The sequence below is a fragment of the Vanessa tameamea genome, chromosome 31 (assembly GCF_037043105.1).
Source record: "Vanessa tameamea isolate UH-Manoa-2023 chromosome 31, ilVanTame1 primary haplotype, whole genome shotgun sequence".
Taxonomy (NCBI): Eukaryota; Metazoa; Arthropoda; class Insecta; order Lepidoptera; family Nymphalidae; genus Vanessa; species Vanessa tameamea.
This window is the reverse complement of record NC_087339.1, coordinates 4562351-4584869: the sequence shown is the minus strand read 5'-3', so window position 1 is coordinate 4584869 and position 22519 is coordinate 4562351. Positions and strand designations below refer to the sequence as shown.

The 22519-nt window shown below is 36.4% G+C and overlaps 2 protein-coding genes across 2 annotated transcripts; one reads left to right on the top strand and one right to left on the bottom strand.

Moving 5' to 3' along the window:
* Positions 1 to 4314: 4314 nt before the first annotated feature.
* Positions 4315 to 18416, top strand: LOC113393719 (uncharacterized). The gene is made up of 7 exons (XM_064220059.1): positions 4315 to 4377; positions 7752 to 7880; positions 7987 to 8542; positions 14727 to 14788; positions 15519 to 15935; positions 16773 to 17053; positions 18082 to 18416. The coding sequence occupies exons 1-7, from the start codon at positions 4347 to 4349 to the stop codon at positions 18292 to 18294; spliced, it is 1689 nt and encodes a 562-aa protein (XP_064076129.1). The 5' UTR covers positions 4315 to 4346; the 3' UTR covers positions 18295 to 18416.
* A 611-nt stretch (positions 18417 to 19027) lies between these two features.
* On the bottom strand, positions 19028 to 21231 carry LOC135194524 (uncharacterized). Its single transcript, XM_064220108.1, has 2 exons — positions 21169 to 21231; positions 19028 to 20111 (listed from the first exon to the last, which is right to left on the bottom strand). The coding sequence occupies exons 1-2, from the start codon at positions 21197 to 21199 to the stop codon at positions 19336 to 19338; spliced, it is 807 nt and encodes a 268-aa protein (XP_064076178.1). The 5' UTR covers positions 21200 to 21231; the 3' UTR covers positions 19028 to 19335.
* Positions 21232 to 22519: the final 1288 nt, after the last annotated feature.

The window sequence follows — 22519 nt, the reverse complement described above, 5'->3', positions numbered from 1 at the left end:
ACAATTATATATTTCCATAACAGAATTACGTAATAACATAGTATAAAACAAAGTCGTTTCCCGCTGTCTGTCTGTCCCTGTGTATGCTTATATCTTTAAAATTACGCAACGAATTATGATGCGGGGTTTTTTAGTAGATTGAGTAATTTTAGAGGAAGGTTTTTTTGTACAATACATGTATAATATAGTAGAGAAATATTGATCATTTTAGAGGTTTCTAATGTCTGATGAAAACTACATTGCCATGTATAAAAAATTAGCTTCGCACGGATGCAATGCTGATACTAAACAGACTACAGACTGTCTTTATAAACAACGTTCAAAGCTTTTTTGTCATTAGACAATACAAACCGCTATGTGCCTGCATATTAAATCTGTAATAACTTCGAAAATATTAATAATGATTAAGGCTGTATTACTTAGAATCACTTTTTAAATAAGCAATTATTTCTCGTAGAGGATAAAAAATGGTTATTGTGGGCTATTCCTGATAGATATAGACACTCCATACATTTTTGTAGACCTTTCCAAGGTGTACAATAATGTAGTACATTATTTTGATCGATCTATTAAAAGAAATGTCTTTATTTACTACATATACAATGAGCCAATTTGAATGAGCCAAAATGTAAACAAGTCCGAACCCTAGAGATCGTAGTTAATTCAATTTACTCGTATAAAATATAAAGGCTCGTAAAATAAAGAAAATATTCCCGTTAATGTTACGCTATAGATACTGCAATCATGATTTTATTATACGAGCTGTTATATATTTTATGGCGGCAATGAGACTTATCACACATATGTATGTTGCTATTTACAATATATATATATATGCTTTGTTGGATAACCTACATAACCGATTTAGATGAAATTTGGTGTAGAGATAAGTTGAGTCCTCGAGGGTGTAAAATGAGGGGGGGTATGGGTAAAGTTTTATATATTATGCGCGGTTAAAGGAGCACGTTTATCTGGTTTTATATTTGTTCTTCAACATAGTGTTCTATTTATAAATAGTGAGCCACGATGTTTTAGTTGTTATAAGACGTGAATCTGAACTGATGGTTTTGAGTATTTTTATTAAAATGTGCGTAATTTGTATTTATAATCCCATCAAAAACATAAATGTAAAAGTGAGATACCTTGCTTGTTGACTTCAACGACAAAAGAAGTAAGAATGGGTGCCAAGTTCAATTTTTTGTTCAAAGTTCAAGTGGTTATGAAATTTGGAACACATATGTATCTCGCAAGTCTTAATATATGAGCCAAATTTGACATGTTTATGTCAAATAGTTTTTGAGTTATGAGGAGGTCAAAAGTGGCTCCAAATGGTTCATGTAATGTAACACGGTGCTGCTCGCCAGTTCTGTTACTTGAACTTGGCTGACACGCTACCGCGTATCCAGATTTATTTCAGAAACATCGTGAGGAGTTCTGCACGTGGATGCGAATCTGCCACGTATATTCACCAACCCATTAGTGGGCTATCCCTAAGAGTAGAGACATACCATCGCTGACTTTTGTGTAGACGTTTTTGAGATGTACAATACTGTAGTACATTATTTTGATATATCTCCTAGGGTTTAGCCAGCGTTTGCAATTTAAGCGCAAAAAATGTGTTTATTTACGACATCACTTTAGAAACCTCTAAAATTATCAGTGTTTCTCTACTATATTGTGCATGTATTATACATATAAACCTTCCTCTTGAATCATCTATCTATTAAAATCCGTTGTGTAATTTTAAAGATCTAAGCATACACAGGGACAGACAGCGGTAAGCGACTTTGTTTTATACTAAGTAATGATTGTGTCCTTACAAACTAAGTATATTAATATGTTATATTCCTCTGAGTATAAAAGTTTAATTTTCCGAATTTTTGGGCATATTTTGACGAAACTATATTACACGTAACAAAACTTAATTAAGAGATATACGAATATAAAAATTATGAACTAAAAGTCCTGTTTTTTGTTTGGTCACAGTAACCACAATTTCGTTCAAAAATGTACTGTTTAAAAGTAACTTTAGCTCAGTGTATTTAGTTACATTGAAATAAATAAAAGTTTTTTTGATGACAATCCGATTCATAGAAAACAATTTGGATTTACGAGGGGTCGCTCGACTACCGACGCAGGTATCGAACTTATAAGAAATATCTATGAAGCCTGGGAGAGGTCGCAGGATGCCTTAAGGATTTTCTGCGACTTATCCAAAGCCTTTGATTGTGTTCAACATGAAACTCTGGTCAGGAAACTATATCACTATGGAATTAGAGAATGTGCACTCGACCTTCTGACTTCTTATCTTAACAATAGAATTCAGAGGGTTTACATTAAAGGGACAAGGTCTCCTGGGGGTCTCAGTTGGTATGGGGGTCCCACAAGGATCAATTCTTGGACCTTTTCTATTCCTCATATACATAAATGACTTGCCCTTTCTTGTGGGGAACAAAAAGATATAGTATTGTTTGCTGATGATACCTCTGTGGTTTTTAAAATTAATAGGAAACAGGTACAGTATGACGATGTAAACAATGCTATGTCTGATATAGTACACTGGTTTAGCGTAAATAATCTTAGTCTGAATAGTAAAAAAAATAAAATTGTAAAATTTAGCACACCAAACGTGCAAAATGTAAAACCCGATGTACTTATCAATGGGGAATCGAGGGATCCAGTTGAAACAACTGAATTTCTTGGCCTTACTCTTTATGCCAAGTTACAGTGGCTCCCCCATATAAACGGATTGGCGGGTAGACTGAGTTCTGTGGCATTTGCGGTCAACAAAATTAGATTATTTACCGATGTTGATACGGCTCGCCTAGTTTATTTCAGTTACTTTCACAGTATAATGTCCTAAGGTATTATGCTTTGGGGTAACGCAGCCGCTATCCATACTGTATTTGTGCTGCAGAAAAGGGCTATTCGCGCAATCTATATCCTAGGAGCCAAGGAATCATTAAGGTATAAATTTAAATATATCAAGATATTAAATGTTGCTTCTAAATATATATTCTGTAATGTTTTGTATGTACGGAAAAATATTAATGTTTTTATGAGAAAAATGATTCTCATAACATTGATACAAGGAACAAACATAATCTTGTTACTCCTGTTACTACTACATAGAGTCAGTAACTCTTGTGGGGCAATGTATACGCTTCTACAACAGGATCCCAGAAACCGTTCAAAATGCTTCAGTTGCCAAATTTAAAAAAATTGTTAAAGAACGCTTGTGTGCGAAAGGTTTCTATACAATTAGTGAGTTTATGTTTGATAGCACACCTTGGGAATGAAACGATCGCCTCCTAGCTGTTTCTATTCATATACAATTATGTATCTAATTAATTTGACAAAAAAATAAGACCCGCTGAGTTCTTTCGCCGGTTCTTCTCAGGTCAGGGTGTTCCTTTTTCCGAACCGGTGGTAGTGTTTAATTTGACCATCAATAAGTAAGTGTAATGCTTCTATGTTGCATAAAGGAATTTGAGTTTGAGTTTGAGTTTAAAGATAACTTTCGTTTTTCTCCCCTTGAATTTGACACTGAGAGAGTCAGCGCTAACTAAATGTCAAGTCAATTGGACCTCTAGTTTTAAAGAGCGCATGATTTATTACGTGTAATAGCTACCCATCTGGACTATATAACATTTTAGATTGAAGAACAGACATATTTTTATTATCTCTGTCCTTGATTTGTGTTAATAATTTATCTTTGAGTAAGCCTGCATGTGTCTAATTTAAATATAATTTTACTACGTGTATATCCACCTACCCTTAATGTGAATTGGAACAGCGTGGCGTATACAAGTTCCGATTCATCTCCTCAGGAGGGTAAGGAGGCCTTAGCCCAGTACTGGTACATTGACAGATTGTAAATTTTCTTTTTTTTTTAATGATATTTAATACAGTTATTTGAAAGATTCGAAAAGCTGAAAGAACGAAAAATACCAGAAATGTTCCGTTCAAAACGTTGCTTTCATCGGAATTTAGTGAATTTACTAAAATTTTAATTAAATTGAAACACTTACCAAAGAGTACAAGTCCGTATAACGCCATCTTTATCGAATGCAAAATTTTTCATATCTACTTCCCTTATATACAATCATCAATTTTATTATTAATAAACAATAATACACTTTATATTTAAAACTATAAGGTATGTTTTGCGATACGAAAATTTATTTTTCCAAAACTTCCAAATGGCGAAGTATATCAAAACAGTGCATATTTGTGTATGAATGCTCAAATTGTTATGTTTTTTTAAACATATTAAAACGTTGAAGCATAAAAGCGCTTGATTTGTATAAAATGCTCAGATAGTCTTGATACTTTGACACGCAAGGATGGCGCGATCGGCTGCTTTGGGCATTATCGGTAATTATCTTGAATATTATTATTTTGAAAGTGAGTTTTGAAGTTTACTGATTGGTGGAGCTGTGTGCCGGTCTGGGTATCGTCGTATACTATCAAGCAGTATCTTGTACTGTTGGTTGTGTTGCGGTTTGAAGAGTAAGCCAGTGTAACTACAGGGACAAGTCATGATAACTTAGTTTCAAAATTTGGTGGCGCATTGGAGATGTAAGGAATTATTATAATTTTTTTACAGCGCCAATGATTACATTTGTGAATAACAAAACAAAATACTTTAAATAATATTTTATAAAAACGTATACGATAGAAAGAGACAGAGATAAAGGAAAGAGAGGGAAAGGTTGTCTCTCCCTCTCTCTCTTATTTATCAAGATCAGGTTGGCGATGAAGTGATGGTTAGTACTTAATGAGTGGTAACGTTTATGGGTAACGGTGACTACCTACCGTCAGTGCCACTCAGCCTACCTACAATTATGTAGCTGTCTAACTTCGTAATTTTATTATTTGAATTAATTTCGTTCCGCCGTAAAATTTTACCCTCGACGCGCCTAAAGATGTAAAACTTCAAAGAACTTGATCGAAATAATTCTCAACGTCTGTCGAAAAACATTTTAAAATCAGAATATGTATCTATGGTCAATTCCAACTACAAGAGGACAAAAGATAATCAAAATGTCAAATGGACATTAAATTGAAGCGATATCAGTCGAATGCCTAATCTATGATATTCACTATGGATTTGCGAAAACAATGGCGTTTTGAACGTTGACGAAGCTGTTATCGGAACTTGGATATAAGTATTTAAGTGCAAAGTGTCGTTATAAATAATAATATTAAACAAAAAATGTTAGTAGTGTACAATATATCATCACAAATCTTGCTTAGATTGACGTATTCCAAGCAAATTCTTTGGTATTTCTTCATTCCTTCTTCAACAGTATACTAACTTCTGCCCGTAACGCTCGAGGAAGGGAAGGAACCAAGTGTTAGGTTACCTATATGTTAAGTTAGGTTATAAGCTATGTCGACCTCCGTAGTCGAGTAGTGTGTACAACGGTTTTCATGGGTACGCCACTCCGAGGTCCCGGGTTCAATTCCCGGCCGAGTCGATGTAGAAAAAGTTCATAAGTTTTCTATGTTGTCTCGGGTCTGGGTGTTTGTGGTACCGTCGTTACTTCTGATTTTCCATAACACAAGTGCTTTAGATACTTACATTGGGATCAGAGTAATGTATGTGATGTTGTCCAATATTTATATTTATTTATTATTAAGCTATATTTCATACAAATCCGTTGCATAGTTTATATCTGAAAGATTAACGAAGATCCATTCAAGCATCATAAACTTTCTCGTTTATAATATTACTGCGGACTGGAAAATGGTACGATGGTAAATAATCACCGCTGTCCTTAAACATTGGTACTGTAATAAATAATAATCAATGATAATATCACCAATGTACCAGCCAAAAAACTAAGCTTTTATGTCCCTTGTGCCTGTAGTTACACGGTTCCCTCACCCTTCAAACCGAAACAGCAATACCAAGCATACTGTTGACGGTAGAATATATGATCAGTGGTGCCCTACCTAAGCCCTACCATAAACTAATAAACAAACTATTCGAATGAATCTTGTAAGCCTTCGTTAAGTTTCGATATAAAAAATAATGGTCGTGTAACAATAATCTGGACAATAGTTAATCCAATTTCCAAGTAAATCCAATCAACGATTCATCCAACTCTAATAAAACGAGTAGGCATCAATTCGATAAGGGAATCTTCAGACGTTTATGATATTTCTATCGAACGTGCAGTGATGTTTATTTTTATCTGTTTGATAATCAGAACTTTTTCATTAATATACCCGGGAAGACGGTCAAGTAAAACGTCTTAAGGAAAACTCGGATATGGACTTTTGTCAAGCATTGGAACAGTTACTTATTGTCAATATATTTTCAATTTGCTGTCTCGTTGATTGAGTGGCTAGATCGGGCCGTTGATCCTGAGTCCTGGGCTTAAATCCCAGCGGCTAGTTCGTATACCGAATTTCAAAATAATAGCCATTCGTCAATTGTTAAAATTCGTTCGATTAGTTGCGAGAATTTATAAATTTTGGGCTAAAATTTATAAATACAGTCTTGGTAGTTGTAGTGTTGCGTTCATGTGTTTGTTACCAATGGTATGAGAATCACATTTCCTCATAAAAACATTAATATTTTTCCGTACATACAAAACATTACAGAATATATATTGAGAAGCAACAGTTAATATCTAAATTTCTTTAAATTTATACCTTAATGATTCCTTGGCTCCTAGGATATAGATTGCGCGAATAGCCCTCTTCTGCAGCATAAATATAGTATGGATAGCGGCTGCGTTACCCCAAAGCATAATACTGTAGGACATTATAATGTGAAAGTAACAGAAATAAACTAGGCGAGCCGTACTACTTTCACTGGCAGATAGCTGATGTAATAAGGAATAACTTTGGCTACAACAATAACTTTTTGTTAAATTCAAACGCGCACTAAGTCGCGGGCCCAGCTATTAAGTAATATAATGGAAACGAAAATGAGTCTGTTTAGATGTTTGTTTGTTTTATACGCTCTAAATTTCATAATGATTGGTTAGTTGAGGTGTTCAACTAACCAATCATTATGAAGTTTTGCTTACATCGTATATTTTAAGTAAATAAATGAAAATCAAAATGTTCTTCATTCAAGTAGGCTCATAAAAGCACTTTTGAATCGTTATGTTACAACGTTAAACTAAATTTAAGGCTACCAAGGGTTCGAAAAGTAGATTCTACTGAAAAGAACCGCCAAGAACTCAGTAGTTACTCTTTTCCACCATTATTATACTAAGTTAACATTTTTATCTTTAATATAATCTTGTATTGAGTAATATGCCTTATTTAACAATGTTTTTGGATTTGAGCCGAGATGACCCAGTGGTTAGAACGCGTGCATCTTAACCGATGATTTCGCGTTCAAACCCAGGCAGGCACCACTGAATTTTCATGTGCTTAATTTGTGTTTATAATTCATCTCGTGCTCGCCGGTGAAGGAAAACATCGTGAGGAAACCTGCATGTGTCTAATTTCAGCGAAATTCTGCCACATGTGTATTCCACCAACCCGCATTGGAGCAGCGTGGTGGAATATGCTCCATACCTTCTCCTCAAAGGAAGAGGAGGCCTTAGCCCAGCAGTGGGAAATTTACAGGCTGTTTATGTATGTTTATGTTATGTTGGATATGAGCTTTAAATTATTTAATAGGTCTAGTTAAAATATATGGTCCGTGTAGGTGACACGGACAGATAGCGAAGCCAAAGGCGGAGACTAGTGGGTAATAAAACTAATCGCAGGTCTGTTTTCAGGTCTCCTGTCATCAGTGTTGGCTGCACCAGCACCACAAGTATGCTCGATGCTCTCAAACTTGCAGCCTCCCTCATTGCTACCGAACCCGAATGCTAATTCAAATCTCTATATCCCGATAATTCAGCCCAGTGAGTATTTTTTTTTTTAGCATTTCATCTTTTATACCCTTCATTTGTTCATGCCGATTTAATATATTCAATCTTCAGTAATTAACCTGAATCTTGTATTACTCAGATCCCAACGACGATGGAGCCATCAAAGTTATTATTCAAAAAGATAACGTGCCAGAAAGACTGCAAGCTGCTGGTTTCCGGACCTACCCAGTACCAGGCGGAAGTTTTTACATTCGTCCGAACCCTGATATTACCATTCAACCTCGTCCAATTGTTATCAGACCTCCTCATTTGAAACCAATCCAACCATGTCCAGTAGAGGTCCAGCCACCTCCCCTCGCACCAATAACGCCGCCCCCGATGACAATCCGACCACCGCGGTTACGGCCAATAAATGTACCACCAATATGCGTGAGGCCCAAGCCTTTGGGACTAATCACGCCGCCGGCTATCATGGTCAAACCGCCTTGTCAACAGCCAATACAACCACCAGCTATATTGATACGTCAGCCGGAGCTACCGTTGATAACTCCGTCACAAATAGTGGTGAGACCACCATCGCCAGCAAATGTTCAACCACCGACGATTTGTTTCAAGACATCAGCCTTGACGAAGGGTAATGACTGTCCATACCCTCAACCCGTATATCCTTCGAATAGCTGTTCGTGTTCCAATTAGTGAGTTCAATAAAAATTTAATTACTGCAAAATTATATAATTAATATGTTCTTTAAATAATGTTACTTTATTAGTTTAAATCGAATACTGTTTTTCCTAAGCCTGCCTTGACCCCTGAATGTTATCAAGACCCAATTTTTTTTATTACAACGATTTTGATGGACCATTCCTTAAAATTTTGCGACCTAGTAACCGTTTAAATTAGATATCGGAAGTAAAACTGAAAAAATCATTTAAGTCTTAAATGGATTTGTCAAGAACTATTCCAAAAATTTTGGTTTTCTTTTTGAATAAGGTTACGTCAAGAATTAAAAGTTAATTTTCTTATAGTTTTTATAAATTACTGTGTAATTCAATCTGTGTTATCTATCTTTAAAGTGTATTATTATTAACATATTGTTATATATCTTTGCGTAATCTAAATGTTTCTGTCTCCAGATCTCGAATACGCTTATGGACAACGGATTGTTTAATCTTGTATGATTTCGTTCGTTCGTTTTGTTTCAAATCTTGCAAATGTATGTCTTGCGTATAGTATTTATATATTACGAGTAATAAAATTAAATGATTTCATTGAAATATGTTTTTTATTTCTGACGGTTTTAAAGAAAACATTAATTCTCCTAGTTCTTCGTCTTTTTTAAAGTTTTTATGAGATGTTATAAGAAGGGATGATGATGATGGTTTCGTTAATATGGAGGGTAGGTTGAATTAACATAATAAAAACATAACATAATCAGCCTGTAAATTTCCCACTGCTGGGCTAAGGCCTCCTCTCCCGTTGAGGAGAAGGTATGGAGCATATTCCACCACGCTGCTCCAATGCGGGTTGGTGGAATTATAGATTCGGTTTTCTTTTTCAGGCGGGCTTGTACATAGCTTTGTTATCAAGTAATGATTGCGTTACATTCCTTAAAACAAATTAAGATTTTAATATTATACATTATAAAAACCAGAAGTAAATTTAAAAAATAAATAAACACGCAACTAATCTCTTTAAAACAACACGCAACTAATATCTTTGAAAAACAATTTAAACGTTAAAACTATTTCTTACACTTCCTAAAACCAACGCAACCGTTTAATCAATAAGAACATTACATACATAACATTAGCAGCCTGTAAATTTCCTACTGCTGGGCTAAAGCCTCCCCTCTTGAGGAGAAGATTTGGAGCATATTCCACCAAGCTGCTCCAATGCGGGTTGGTGGAATACACATGTGGCAGAATTTCGTTGCAATTAGACACATGCAGGTTTCCTCACGATGTTTTCCTTCACCGCCGAGCACGAGATGAATTATAAATACAAATTAAGCGCATGAAAATGCTTGCCTGCACGCGTTCTAACCTCTGGGCCATCTCGGCTAAATAAGAACAATTATTACGAATAACGAAACTAGCAAAATGTAATTATAAAATGAAAAGGACCATGAATACTACAAAAGCAACAATCTATCGACCACTGCTCGCAAAGGGCCGCACCAAAGTGAGCCTGAGGATGTCGTGATCCCTCTGACGTAGCTTCTTTCGTCTACCCGACACTGACGACCGTTGAGAAACAATTGGTAGGAAATGCTAGCTATGTCTTATTTCCTTGCAAATTCTCTAATAATTTATAATTATTTAAATTTTATATTTATTACAAAAATAATATACGATATACAATGAAGTATTATAATATATGCAAAACACACACAAGGGAGTAGAGAACAGCGGTGGAGAGGGGGCATGACGGCAACAATAAGATGTTATTGCTGTGATGACCAGCACATCGGTCTCTTCCCCGAGGTGCGCCAAGTTCTGCCAAGCATCCCGTGACGAACACATTTCATTATCTTTTATTTAATTTCATCTGTTTTTTTTTGAATAAGTTGTAGTGTTTAATACATTAAAGTTCCAAAATATTCATAAATAAATAAGAATTTTTACGTTTGAACCCAAATCGATCTTCTGATTAAAGCGAGATAAAAGTCTTCTAATTTTTTTCTTAATGATTACCTGAGCAAACGAATTCAGAAGATTCATCTAAATTATAATAAGCCTCCCGGGGCTCCGGTAAGTATGGGGGTCCTACAAGGATCTATTCTTGATCCATTTCTTTTCCCCATTCTTATAAATGACGTAACACTTTGTCTTCAAAATAAAAAGGCCTATATCATATAATATCCTACGATGTCAATAAGTTTAATATCAATAACTTACTGTGAATTAAGTAACGGTTAGTAATCAAATGTTAAAAATGTGAAAAGAATTGATGTACTACTGAATAGGGGAGCATTATACCTTATTGACACTATAAAATCTCTTGATACTTTAGATGCTCAAATGCCCAATGGGGCCCTTATATTAATGACTTGGATAGTATACAAAACTTTGTAGCAATGCTGCAAGACAACTAAATGAATATACATAGATAGACAGAATATATATATACAAAATGTGATCGTCATTTGTGAAGTTTATTACTTGTAAAAATTCCTCAATTCGTTCATCGATATTTATTTAAAAATTTGAAATTCATATTGGAAATTTATTTAAATTCAAAAAATTTAAAATTCATTAAATCGTTTCGACGCAAAGCTTAGTTGGCAGAGCACCCCGCACGGTTTGGAACTACTTGTTCGAGTCCTGGTTGATATTTAAATATAATTTGCTTAAATGTCAACTGGTATCGTTTAACTAAAGATTGCAGGTTTAAATCCAAGCTCGTCGGCAGTTTTTCCTATGTTATTTTATATGTTTTTAGAATTATAAAATTACATGAGTTTACGTGACACGAGTTCCTTTCGTACAAAATTGTATAGAACAAATTTTTGAGTTCTTTTTTTACGATATTGGTCACATCATAGTCATCAGCGCCTTACATCGTCAATGTTGTAAGGAATGGTTAATATATCTTAATACTTTGGCAACTAATATGTTATGTTTCTTGTACATGTAGTTGCACTAAGTCATCCTTCAACCCGGTGTTTGGCGAAAGAATATCTTAAGAGTAGGTATCTACCCAGACAGGCTTGTACAAAGCCCTAAAAATTAGAAGATTTTTTTCTCGCTTTAAGTATCTATATTCAAATAAAAAATGGTTAATTAAAAATACATTTTTAACTATTAATTTATTTAATTTACTATGTCAGTTTAGGTCAAAAGTTGGACATTGAATTAGAATCTTATCCTATGGAGTTAAAACTTGGCAAGTTGATCGTGAACTAATTCTACACCATTATTGGCATCTCAACTCATCAACAGCATAGACATTCTGTTTAACAATACTTATCGAATCGTGAGACTTTTATTTTATACTAGCTGAACCTGCGGTTTTACTCACGAGAAATTTATAAAAGCACACAAATGTCCTTCACCGGGACTCGAACTGTCTCCACACCAAATTTCATTTAATCGGTTTAGCGGATTAGGCGTTAAGAGGTGACAGACAGAGTTACTTTCGCGTTTATAATATCAGTATAGATTTTCGTAGAAAAGAGTTTGCGTGCCTTTGCGATGTTGACTAAATACTTAAATTGCCTCGTTGATATATTTAGACAATAGAGATAGAGTGACTTAGGAGCTTAAGAATTCAAACATCGGCCATCGAAGTCAAAATGGATCAGCAGTTAAAACCAGAGTAATTCTTAGTAATCGAGTATCTTATTCTCATCTAGAAAATGCTTTGTCTTAACCTAAATCCTTGAAAACCTTTAAAGGAAACTGTATTAAAATTGATCGCCCCTAAAAACGACTTTACGACGCCCATAAAAAAAATTTTAGATAGATTTTTATTACATTTTTAAAGACCTCTTCAATACATTGCATTTTGTATTCCTGTTAAAGTGACATCCTGGAATTACGACTGCAAAGGGCTTTGTTGAAATGGCATATATATTGACCAGCTTTCGACCATGACTTAGTCGACTTATAGGGGCACGTGTTATCCTATGTGAATAACCATAAGCAGTGACGGATTTATGGGATGGAGACTAAAGGTGAGTGTTCAAGCGCCTCCCAAAAGCTTCTGAATTTCTCATTCAACTTAACTAGCTAGTATTTATCCTTGATTTTCTAATGCATAAGCTCTCTGATCCGTTAAATACTTTTTGCGTTAAAGAGTAATGAAGATCCGTCCAGCATCACAAACTTTCCCCACGATCTTCTTCTCAAAAACGAGTGGTGGCTTTAGCCCAGCATTGGGATATTAACAGGCTGTTTCTTTTGTACTTTGTTCTTATATAAAGACAAACAGAAGAGCCGAGACGTTCCAGTGGTTAGAACGCGTGCATCCTAACCGATGATTGCGGGTTCAAACCCAGACGAGCACCACTGAATTTAAATGTGCTTAATTTGTGTTTATAATTTATCTCGTGCTCGGCGGTGAAGGAAAAATCGTGAGGAAATCTGTGTTTAATTTCAACGAAATTCTGCCACATGTGTACCCACCAACCCATATTTTACCAGCGTGGTAGAATATACTTCAAACCTACTCCTCGAAGGGTGAAGAGGCCTTAGCCCAGCAGTGGGAAATTTACAGGCTGCTAATGTTATGTATGTAACACAAGGGCCCCTAAAATAGAGGTTCCGACTAGTTAAGAATTTTAATGTAATGTTTGGATACCTTTTTTTTTTTCGCTGGTAAAACGCGTTACGCTTTTCCCCCACGTGGAAGTGGGGGGGTATGTGGGACTCTCCGGTGCCCAAGATGTTGGCGACACACCGGAATACCCACTAAAAAACCAGCGGTATCCTCTCCGTCTCATCGGTGGGCGCCAGGGGATCGCTTTCGCATGCTACCGTAACGAATGCTTAGATACCTGGATATAGTAAAAATAACAATAACATTACTTATTACTGTTTTAAAATACACTGATACAAAGAGAAAATATTTTATTGACAATTTTTACTGATAAAAATGAAATTGTTCGTATTAATTAAGGAGCCTCCACTCCTCTGTTGCCCACGGCCCTCCAAATCCGGTCCTGCAGACAAATGTATCATCCTCAGGCTCGAAGAGGAAACAATTTTAAATATCAAATTGGATTTGCCGTCAGAGCTTGGACGCTTCATGGTAAGTGCTCACCATGATCATAGACGTTTGTCCTGTAAGAAATATTTGCGGTTCCATAATTCACCAATGGGATCTAAGATGTTACGCCCCTTGTGCCTGTAGTTACACTGTCTAACTCAAACTTCAAACTGAAACTCAACAATAAGTATCGACGCTGGTTGGTGGTTGAATATTTGATGAGTGAGTGGTACCCACCCGGACCCTACCAACAATTAATCTTATTAATCAAGAAATGCGATGTTGACAGACTAAAAACAACGGTAACTCTTAATGTCTGCCTTCATGACGCAACGTCAATTTATTCAGTTAACTTTTTTGATATTAAGATAATTAACAGGCTTTTGTGATATTAAGTCTATGGTTGGTAGGAGGCACCCGACGTGACGGACGGACAGTATTTCGATATTGCAGCGTGACTTTAAAGTAAGTAAAAAAAGTAAGTCTAAGTTACTCCTTATTAAATCAGCTATCTGCCAGTGAAAGTCCCGTCAAAATCGGTGCAGCCGTTCCAGAGATTAGCCGGAACAAACAGAGAGACAGACAAAAATTGTAAAAAATGTTATTTTGGTATATGTACCGTGTACATACATTTCAGTAAAAAGTGTTTTTTTTTAATATTACAAACAGACACTCCAATTTTATTATATGTGTATAGATTAGAATTTATTTGTCTTGTTTCTGTTTGACAGAATTGTGTACAGGTGGTGAAGATTGATGGTCTTGATGGAGGTACCATTAAAATTTTAAGAATGCAATCCATTTCGTAAGTTTAACTAATGCGTTTTTGCTCTAATCATTATAAAAGTTAAGCACGACTTAACTTAGGTATTTAAAAATCTTATCTTTACGGGCATTGTAATTATTATTTAAATAAAACAATATTTTTTTTACGATTGGAAAGAAAAATATTTAAGAAATAAAATAAAACCATTTTATAATAAATTAAGCGTTTTAAAATAAGTCCTTCGAGTGTGACATAACTTTTTTTTTTATTTTTAAAAACAAAATCGCGACTATATCATTTTGAATTTTATCACGGTAGATTAGAGTTCATTTTCGTGTACAGTTATATTGCAAAAAATACGAAAACAAATGCTGATTTTTTTTATCGTTCCTTTATATTTAAAGCAACGTTCCGACGGTACCGTCAGACGGCAGAATGGCAACGGTGACTGTTATTTGGTTGACGGGTAATTTTTTCCACTACTTACTAAAGTATCATTATATATTATAAAACAAGTCCAAACTCACGCCTCTGTGTCAGAACGAGTTAAACTCAAAACTACGGAACGGATTTCCATACTCACAAATGTAGGCTCACGAGGAAGATTCAGATGTTTAATTCGTTTGGTAAAGTATTGATAAAGATTACCTCTGCGCAAAGTTGAGGCTTTGTCGTACCAGTCTGGGTAGATCCCACCCACTCATCAATCATTGCCAAACAGCAGTACTCAGTATTTTTGTGTTCTGATTTGCGGGAACCCGTGTTAAAAACAGGCAAAAGGGACCAAGTCTTAGTTGTCAAAATTGTCGCATTGGCGATGTAAGGAATGGTTAGTAGGTAGGATATTGGGCAGGTAGGTAGATGATCACTTAACATGAGGTGGCTCTATTGCCCGTTCGCCTACCTATATAAATCTAAATTAGTTCAAATATGACCAAAATTATTGGATATGTCAAACAATCATGCTGACTGAATTACCTGGCGTGCTCCACGGAAATATGTATTACGATTTTAACTTATTGTGTAGACTGTTTTATTGTATCCGAAGCGCGAATTGTAAAGAAATTCTGTTGAAACGAGAACTCCCTGAACTATTTTGATTCTCCTCATGTCGTAGAATTCTAAAATTAAAATTTAAAAATCTATTTTAATATGTTAGATACGTCAGTTTCTGTTTAACTTAATTTGTTTTTCAGGTCTTCTCCTGGGTTCAGTTTTCAGTCAACCGCTTCCTAACCCCCAATACATATGCCTCGACTCGTATAATAATCCAGATCCATGTCAAATACCGATTCCACCGTGCCAGCCTCCACCGTGCCCGCCTCCGCCATGTCCACCACCACCTTGCCCTGATCCTTGCCAGAACCCTTGTCCTTGTCCTAATCCTAACCCACCTTGCATCAACGTTCCCCCACCTTGTCCTGAACCTATTCCACCATGCCCCAACCCAATCCCACCATGCGAAAATCCTGCCCCATACAATGACAATCCATGTAATTGTGAATCGGATCAATTGATATCTGGATTTGATCAATTTCAAAATGTGATTCAACTGAGACCATGTAACCCAAATGAACCAGCTGTGAATTACATCTACGGTCAAGCTCCTCAGGGTAAGATATTTTTTGGTATTGACCAGTCTGTTTTTCTCAATTCAAAATGTGTCGAGGTATCTCAGGATATGATATCATAGATCCAACCCAACCAAATGGCATTTTTCTAACCGAATAAGGTCTGAAAAAAAAATTATGGTTTACTTTAAGAGGGATCGTATGCAGATGTGTATGTGATCGTATCTATGAGGTCCTGGGTTCAAATCCCAGGTTGGGTCAATAATACTTCAGTAAGTTATTCTAATAATTTTTTAGTAATCGTTTAGTTTTCAGTTGTTACACTTTTGAATTAGGAGCGTGTATCTGTGCTTACGAACAAAATGCACTGTTATATCTCCGCAGTATGCTAGTCTATAGTCTACCATAATGTCTGAAATCCATCACCAGCTTATCATTATCTGGAATTATGAAGTTGTTCAAGTTTGCTAAAGCGATTCGAAAAACAGCCCATGCGTCTTGAGTACCCATTTTTTGGAATTCCGTACCCAAACGGTAAAACGGACCCTATTACTAAGCTGTCTGTCCGTCCGTCCGTCCTACTGTCACCTGGTTGTATCTCTTCATTGAAATTTTCGCAAATTATGTATTTCCGTTGCCGCTATAACAATAAATACTAAAAAAACAGAATAAAATTAATATTTAAGGGGGCTTCCATACAACAGACATGATTTATTGCCGTTTTTATAGATAATGGTACGGAACCCTTCGTGCGCGAGTCGGTTTTCTATATAGTTCAATAAATAAACAAATCATATAACGATCAGAACGTTAAGTTTGAATTTCGGTACTAATATAGTAAAAAATACGACTTACAAAGATTACCGATTTGTTTTTCAGGATCGGTTTTAATAAAACCTGGTCTAATTCGTTTCCCACCACCTAAACCTATAATTGTGAAGCCGGGAACCGTCAAGCCACCAGCACTGCCTATTATATGGGTCAAGCCAGCTGCGATACGACCTCCGGCGCTCGCCCCGATACGCGTCCAACCTCCACCGGTTCAACCACCAACTCCTCCGTCGATAATGGTCCGGCCACAGCCCGTGTGGCCCCCAAACCCGGAACCAATCATTGTCAGGCCACCCCCTGTAAATCCGCCCACAATACCGAGGATTAAGGTAAATTTAATATTATTTTAAAGTGGGGCGTGTGTTATAATTCAGTACCAATAAATGATGCTGAGCGATTATTTGCATATATTTAATGTTTAGGTATTAATAAGGTATTTGTGAGTAGCTTTACCAATATGGGAATTGCTACCGAATTATTTTAGCTTAAGTCTCGCCTCTGAGAGAACATTCGCATGACGTCTATCGGACCACGATAAGCGCAAGACGTGGCAAGTAGCTTAATTAACCATCCAACGAAACGCCTAGCCACTTCACTAAGAGGCGCCGTTCAACCAGTCGCCTGAATGACACGCCAATTCATCTTTCATTCATAGAATACGCTTTAGAATTGGCTTGGTATTTGGTCTTCTCGGTCTGACCTCTGATTCTATGAATGAAAGATGTATTGGCCGGTCTCATTCAGGCCGCTGGCTGAATGGCGTCCTTTAGGAAAGTGTCTAGGCCGTTAATTAAAAGGCTTATTTAACCAGCTTCCTGCGACTGATTCAGTAAAAAAAAACAGTTGACATTATAGCATTGCTTGTAATATGACGTAATTTTATATTATTTGTTAGGCTTTGTGCTAGCTTGTCTGGGTGAGTATCGACCCCTCATCAATTATTGTACCGATAAATATCAATACTTGTTGCTGGTGTGTTTTGGTTTTGAGGGGTTGTAGAGACGCCATTGATGGTGGAAATAGCTATGATGTCAGCGTCAATGTCTGAGGTCGGCGCTTTTCAAATCAAATCAAAATATACTTTATTCAAGTTAACAAACTATTTAAAGTAAAGCTACCACCGGTTCGGATTGTAGATTCTACCGAGAAGAACCGGCAAGAAACTCAGTAGTTACTCTTTTTCAACATCTAAAAATACAGTCATGTTAGTTAAATACAATTATATATGCATGTCACGTCTCCCGCCTGGAAGTCAACGAGCGTAAACTCCACTTTTTTTTTATCACCAATATAATCTTGTAGTGACATTTCAAGTAGCCAATTTTACGTTTTATTGAATAAATCTTATTTATTCCAGGTAACCCCATCGAGGATCCAGCCTCCACCACCTGATATGCTCATCGTTCAGCCCCAGAAAATAATCGTTACCCAACCCCCAACAATCTGCTTCAAGCCTTCACCCCCTTGCTTTAGAACGTGCGGATGCGCAAGCGTTTCCATATTCAAACCTTATGCCAACCCCATGCCGCCCTGCCCTCCACCATCCCCTTGTGGGTGTCCTGGCACTTAAAACGTTTGACCCCCAATGTATTTGGTTTATTATATTAATATGTAATCATGTATAGTATTATAATTATTAAGGCGACATTTGCAAATTATTTGAACGAACGAAAAATACAAATAACTGAATGTTTTATTATTTTTTTAATACTATCCTTTAAAACGAAATATGTATCACCGTAGAATTGTAAATACCGTTAGATTGTAATCTATCTCGAGAGATTGTAGCCTAAATATTTGTGAACGGCGATTTAAGTCAAAATAAAACGCCAAAAATGATATTTCGTTTAGGTTAGGTTAGAGTTTTTATAATTTAACTTTAATTAGTTCCGGTGGATTATCTGCCGTAAAGTAATGCGTTAAATTGTAAGCAGTATGTTACGGTTGACAATCTCGCGAGATAGATTGTAATCTAACATACCGTTATAATTTTACGGTGACGTATAAACTAATATATAGTACCTCTTCATGTTATTCCATTTTATCGTACTTCGGTATAAGTACAGTTATCGTTCAGAAGGAAAACCCTGCCAGCATTGTTGGTATTAAATGTTGATCTGTATCATTATTTAAGACATCACTAGGAGAGGTTTTGTTTTTTTTTAATACACACAGACTTTAAGCACAACACCAAAAACCATTCGGCCAAAAAAGAAACGAAAAAATTATAATATATAAATACGTTTATTCCAATGAATTATATATGACGATAGAAATTTTTACAAAATAGATCACAATTATTATTTTTTTTGTATTCAAACGTTCATTAGTTTATTGATATATTTCATTTAAATTTAAATCCATCGGCATGATCGCCAGATACGAAAAAAAAAAACGGCATTTTTCGGACTTCAAACAAATCGTATTTAAATTTAGAACAGATGTAACCTCAAAGACAAACAAATCGGTTGTTTTATTTGAATCGTTTTTTTTTTAAATTCCAATTAAAGAACTATGAACGCTTGATTTTTTTTTAAATTGCTGCAATATGTTAATCAAATGAGACCGAAGGATCAAACACCGTGTTAATTACATTATATAAATTGTTAGATCACAAGGCGAATGCCATGCCTCCGAGCATTGGTAGTGCTTTCCCAAAGGGCAGTCCTCCTAGCATGCCATACGGGGGTCCATAAATATTGGGATTCGATTCACAGACTGTAGCCATACCGGCTGCTGGCAATGGCAAATTGTAATAGTTGGCGTATGGACTAAATGGCATAGGTAGGCCAATATTTGGAGTGGACTCGCACACTGTTGTGCTGCCTGCCATCGTTGGGTATGGGCCATACGGGGCGAGACCGTGTGAGAAATTCGGTGCGGTCTCACAGATGGTAGACGCTCCGCCTGCTACCGGATTAAAAGGTGTATAGGGACCATAGGAAAAGTTTGGGGCAGTCTCACACACAGTTGTTGCTCCACCTGGCATAGCATTGAATGGTGGATATGGGTAAGGACCATAGGAGAAATTTGGACTAGTCTCGCACACAGTCGTGGCTCCGCCTGGGATAGGATTGAAAGCGGTATACGGGGTAAGACCGTATGGAAAGTTCGGTGCAGTCTCACACACAGTTGTTGCTCCACCTGCCATTGCCGGATATGGGGCATAAGGGGCAATACCATATGGAAAGTTCGGCGTAGATTCGCAAACAGTTGTCGTTCCGCCTGGCATCATGTTCATACCCAAGGGTCCCAAGCCCATGGAACCATATCCGATGAGGTTTGGAGTTGATTCACAGACGGTGGTCGATCCTGGATTGATGACATTTGGTATGTGTTCGCAGATTGTTGGCACTATGGGGTTGCACTGGGCAGCGCAGAATAGAGCTAAAATAAATACAATTTAATTATTACAGCGCAATGGTGCTTAAGCCTTGGGCTATTGTAACGCCAAGTTTCCGACTCCGCAAAGTCAATAAATCATTCTTTGGGCAAGGTATCCGTTTCTATAATAAAATTACGCAGACATTTTTAACTTTTTCGTTTCATAGATTCATATCATTTGTAAAAAATCCATCGGTAAAGAAGGGACATTATTCGATACAAGATTATATTGATGATAAAAAAGCGTGGAGTTAACGCTTGTTGACTTCCAGGCGGGAGACGTGACATACATATATAATTGTATTTAACTAACATGACTGTATTTTTAGATGTTGAAAAAGAGTAACTACTGAGTTTCTCGCCGGTTCTTCTCGGTAGAATCTACATTGCGAACCGGTGGTAGCTTTACTTTAAATAGTTTGTTAAATGACTAGTCAAAAGTGCTTGTAAGAGCCTACTTGAATAAAGTATATTTCGATTTGATTTGATTGTCGTCTTCACTTCTAAAGTTTTGAACATAATTGGAGGATTAAGCTAGTAATTTCTTACACTGGGTCACTGCTAGTATTCTTTTTTTAAATAAAGTTACATAATACATACAATATCTCTTTGCTTTATTTAAAGGGGATACTCCAGTAACTTTCTAGTATCCTTCAGTGTGACGTGTAAGGATTTCTAAGATGCGTCTAGAACCTGGATTCGAATCAGCGATTGTTGCTTTCGAAATCATGCTTTTTTTTCACAAATTTGAAATACGATCAGAATCTTCTACTGAGTAACATTACTTATAACATCGGTATGTCTGTTGTCATAGTAACATATAAAAAAAAATCTAATTAACTTTATTAATAATCATCTGATATCGTACTGTCAAACAGCAATTAGTATTTATGAGTGAGCCAGTGTAGCTACAGGCACAAGACATTACATCTTAGTTCCCAAGATCGATATCGTATTGGCGATGTGGGGAATGATTAACATTTCTAACAGCGCCAATGTCTATGGACTGTGGTGACCATTTCCCGTTGTGGTAACTGTACCAAATTAAGTAAAAACTCACCAATAAACAAAAGGATCACTTTTATCACCATTTTTTTGAATCCACCGTACTGTGAAGTTTAGTTGAAAGATCCAGTCCTTTTATACGAAAAAAATAAAAAAACTAATTCCGAATGTATACGTTTCATGGTTCACGGCGTTTCAGGTTCGAATTAGAAAAAAAAGCATTGATTAAAAAACGTTTACAAACTTCGTAATCAACCAAATTTTATTTTAGGTTGACTACGTCTTATGTACTAGCTCCTCGTCCCGACTTGACACAGTCATAATAAGGGTTAATACCTCTTATTCGGTACCGGGTAGAAGTCGAAATTCTGTCTCTACTTTAATATGCACGTATTACCTTACTCTTGAATAGCTCTGAGGGTAGATTCTCCTCACCAATAACGGCTAACGTTCCCGATTCTACCCTTTTTAAATTACTCATTAGGGGTAAATATTAGTAACTCCTTAATTAATTTGGGGCATCACTTCTATCTATAATATAAAAACAAATCACTGGATGTAGAGCCGAGATGGCCCAGTGGTTAGAACGCGTGCATCTTAACCGATGATTTCGGGTACCCAGGCAGGCACCACTGAATTTTCACGTGCTTAATTTGTGTTTATAATTCATCTCGTGCTCGTGTGAAGAAAAACATCGTGAGGAAACCTGCATGTATATAATACATAATCAGCCTGTAAATTTCCCACTGCTGGGCTAAGGCCTCCTCTCCCGTTGAGGAGAAGGTATGGAGCATATTCCACCACGCTGCTCCAATGCGGGTTGGTGGAATACACATGTGGCAGAATTTCGTTGAAATTAGACACATACAGGTTTCCTCACGATGTTTTCCTTCACCGCCGAGCACGAGATGAATTATAAACACAAATTAAGCACATGAAAATTCAGTGGTGCCTGCCTGGGTTTGAACCCGAAATCATCGGTTAAGATGCTCGCGTACCTGCATGTGTTCTATTTCAACTAAATTCTGCCACATGTGTATTCCACCAACCCGCATTGGAGCAGTTTGGTGGAATATGCTGCAAACCTTCTCCTCAAAAGGAGAGGAGGCCTTAGCCCAGCAGTGGGAAATTTACAGTTTGATGTAATTAATGTATTGCTTAGCGCAAATCTCGAGTACAGCTGAACTGATTTCGCTTATTCTTTTTTTAGAATATTCCTTGGAGTACGAGGACGGTTATTACGTTAGAGAAAAATTTATAATCTCATACAAACGATTCGTACATCTTAAAAGTCAATTTGAACTTTAATAACACACCATAAAGTTCAATGTTAGTGGAGAGGTTCCAGGAAGGCAAAAATGAGTGTCGTTAGTATCTTATGAATAGATCAATATGGCCTTTACAGC

What these genes read in the sequence shown, in the direction of transcription:
- LOC113393719 (XM_064220059.1), top strand. Translation starts at nt 4,347, where the DNA reads ATGGCGCGATCGGCTGCTTTGGGCATTATCG. An exon ending in TATCCCGATAATTCAGCCCA is followed by an intron (nt 7,881 to 7,986) that starts GTGAGTATTTTT and finishes TGTATTACTCAG; the next exon opens with ATCCCAACGACGATGGAGCC. An exon ending in CCACAATACCGAGGATTAAG is followed by an intron (nt 17,054 to 18,081) that starts GTAAATTTAATA and finishes TATTTATTCCAG; the next exon opens with GTAACCCCATCGAGGATCCA.
- LOC135194524 (XM_064220108.1), bottom strand. Translation starts at nt 21,199, where the DNA reads ATGGTGATAAAAGTGATCCTTTTGTTTATTG. An exon ending in AGTGATCCTTTTGTTTATTG is followed by an intron (nt 20,112 to 21,168) that starts GTGAGTTTTTAC and finishes TATTTATTTTAG; the next exon opens with CTCTATTCTGCGCTGCCCAG.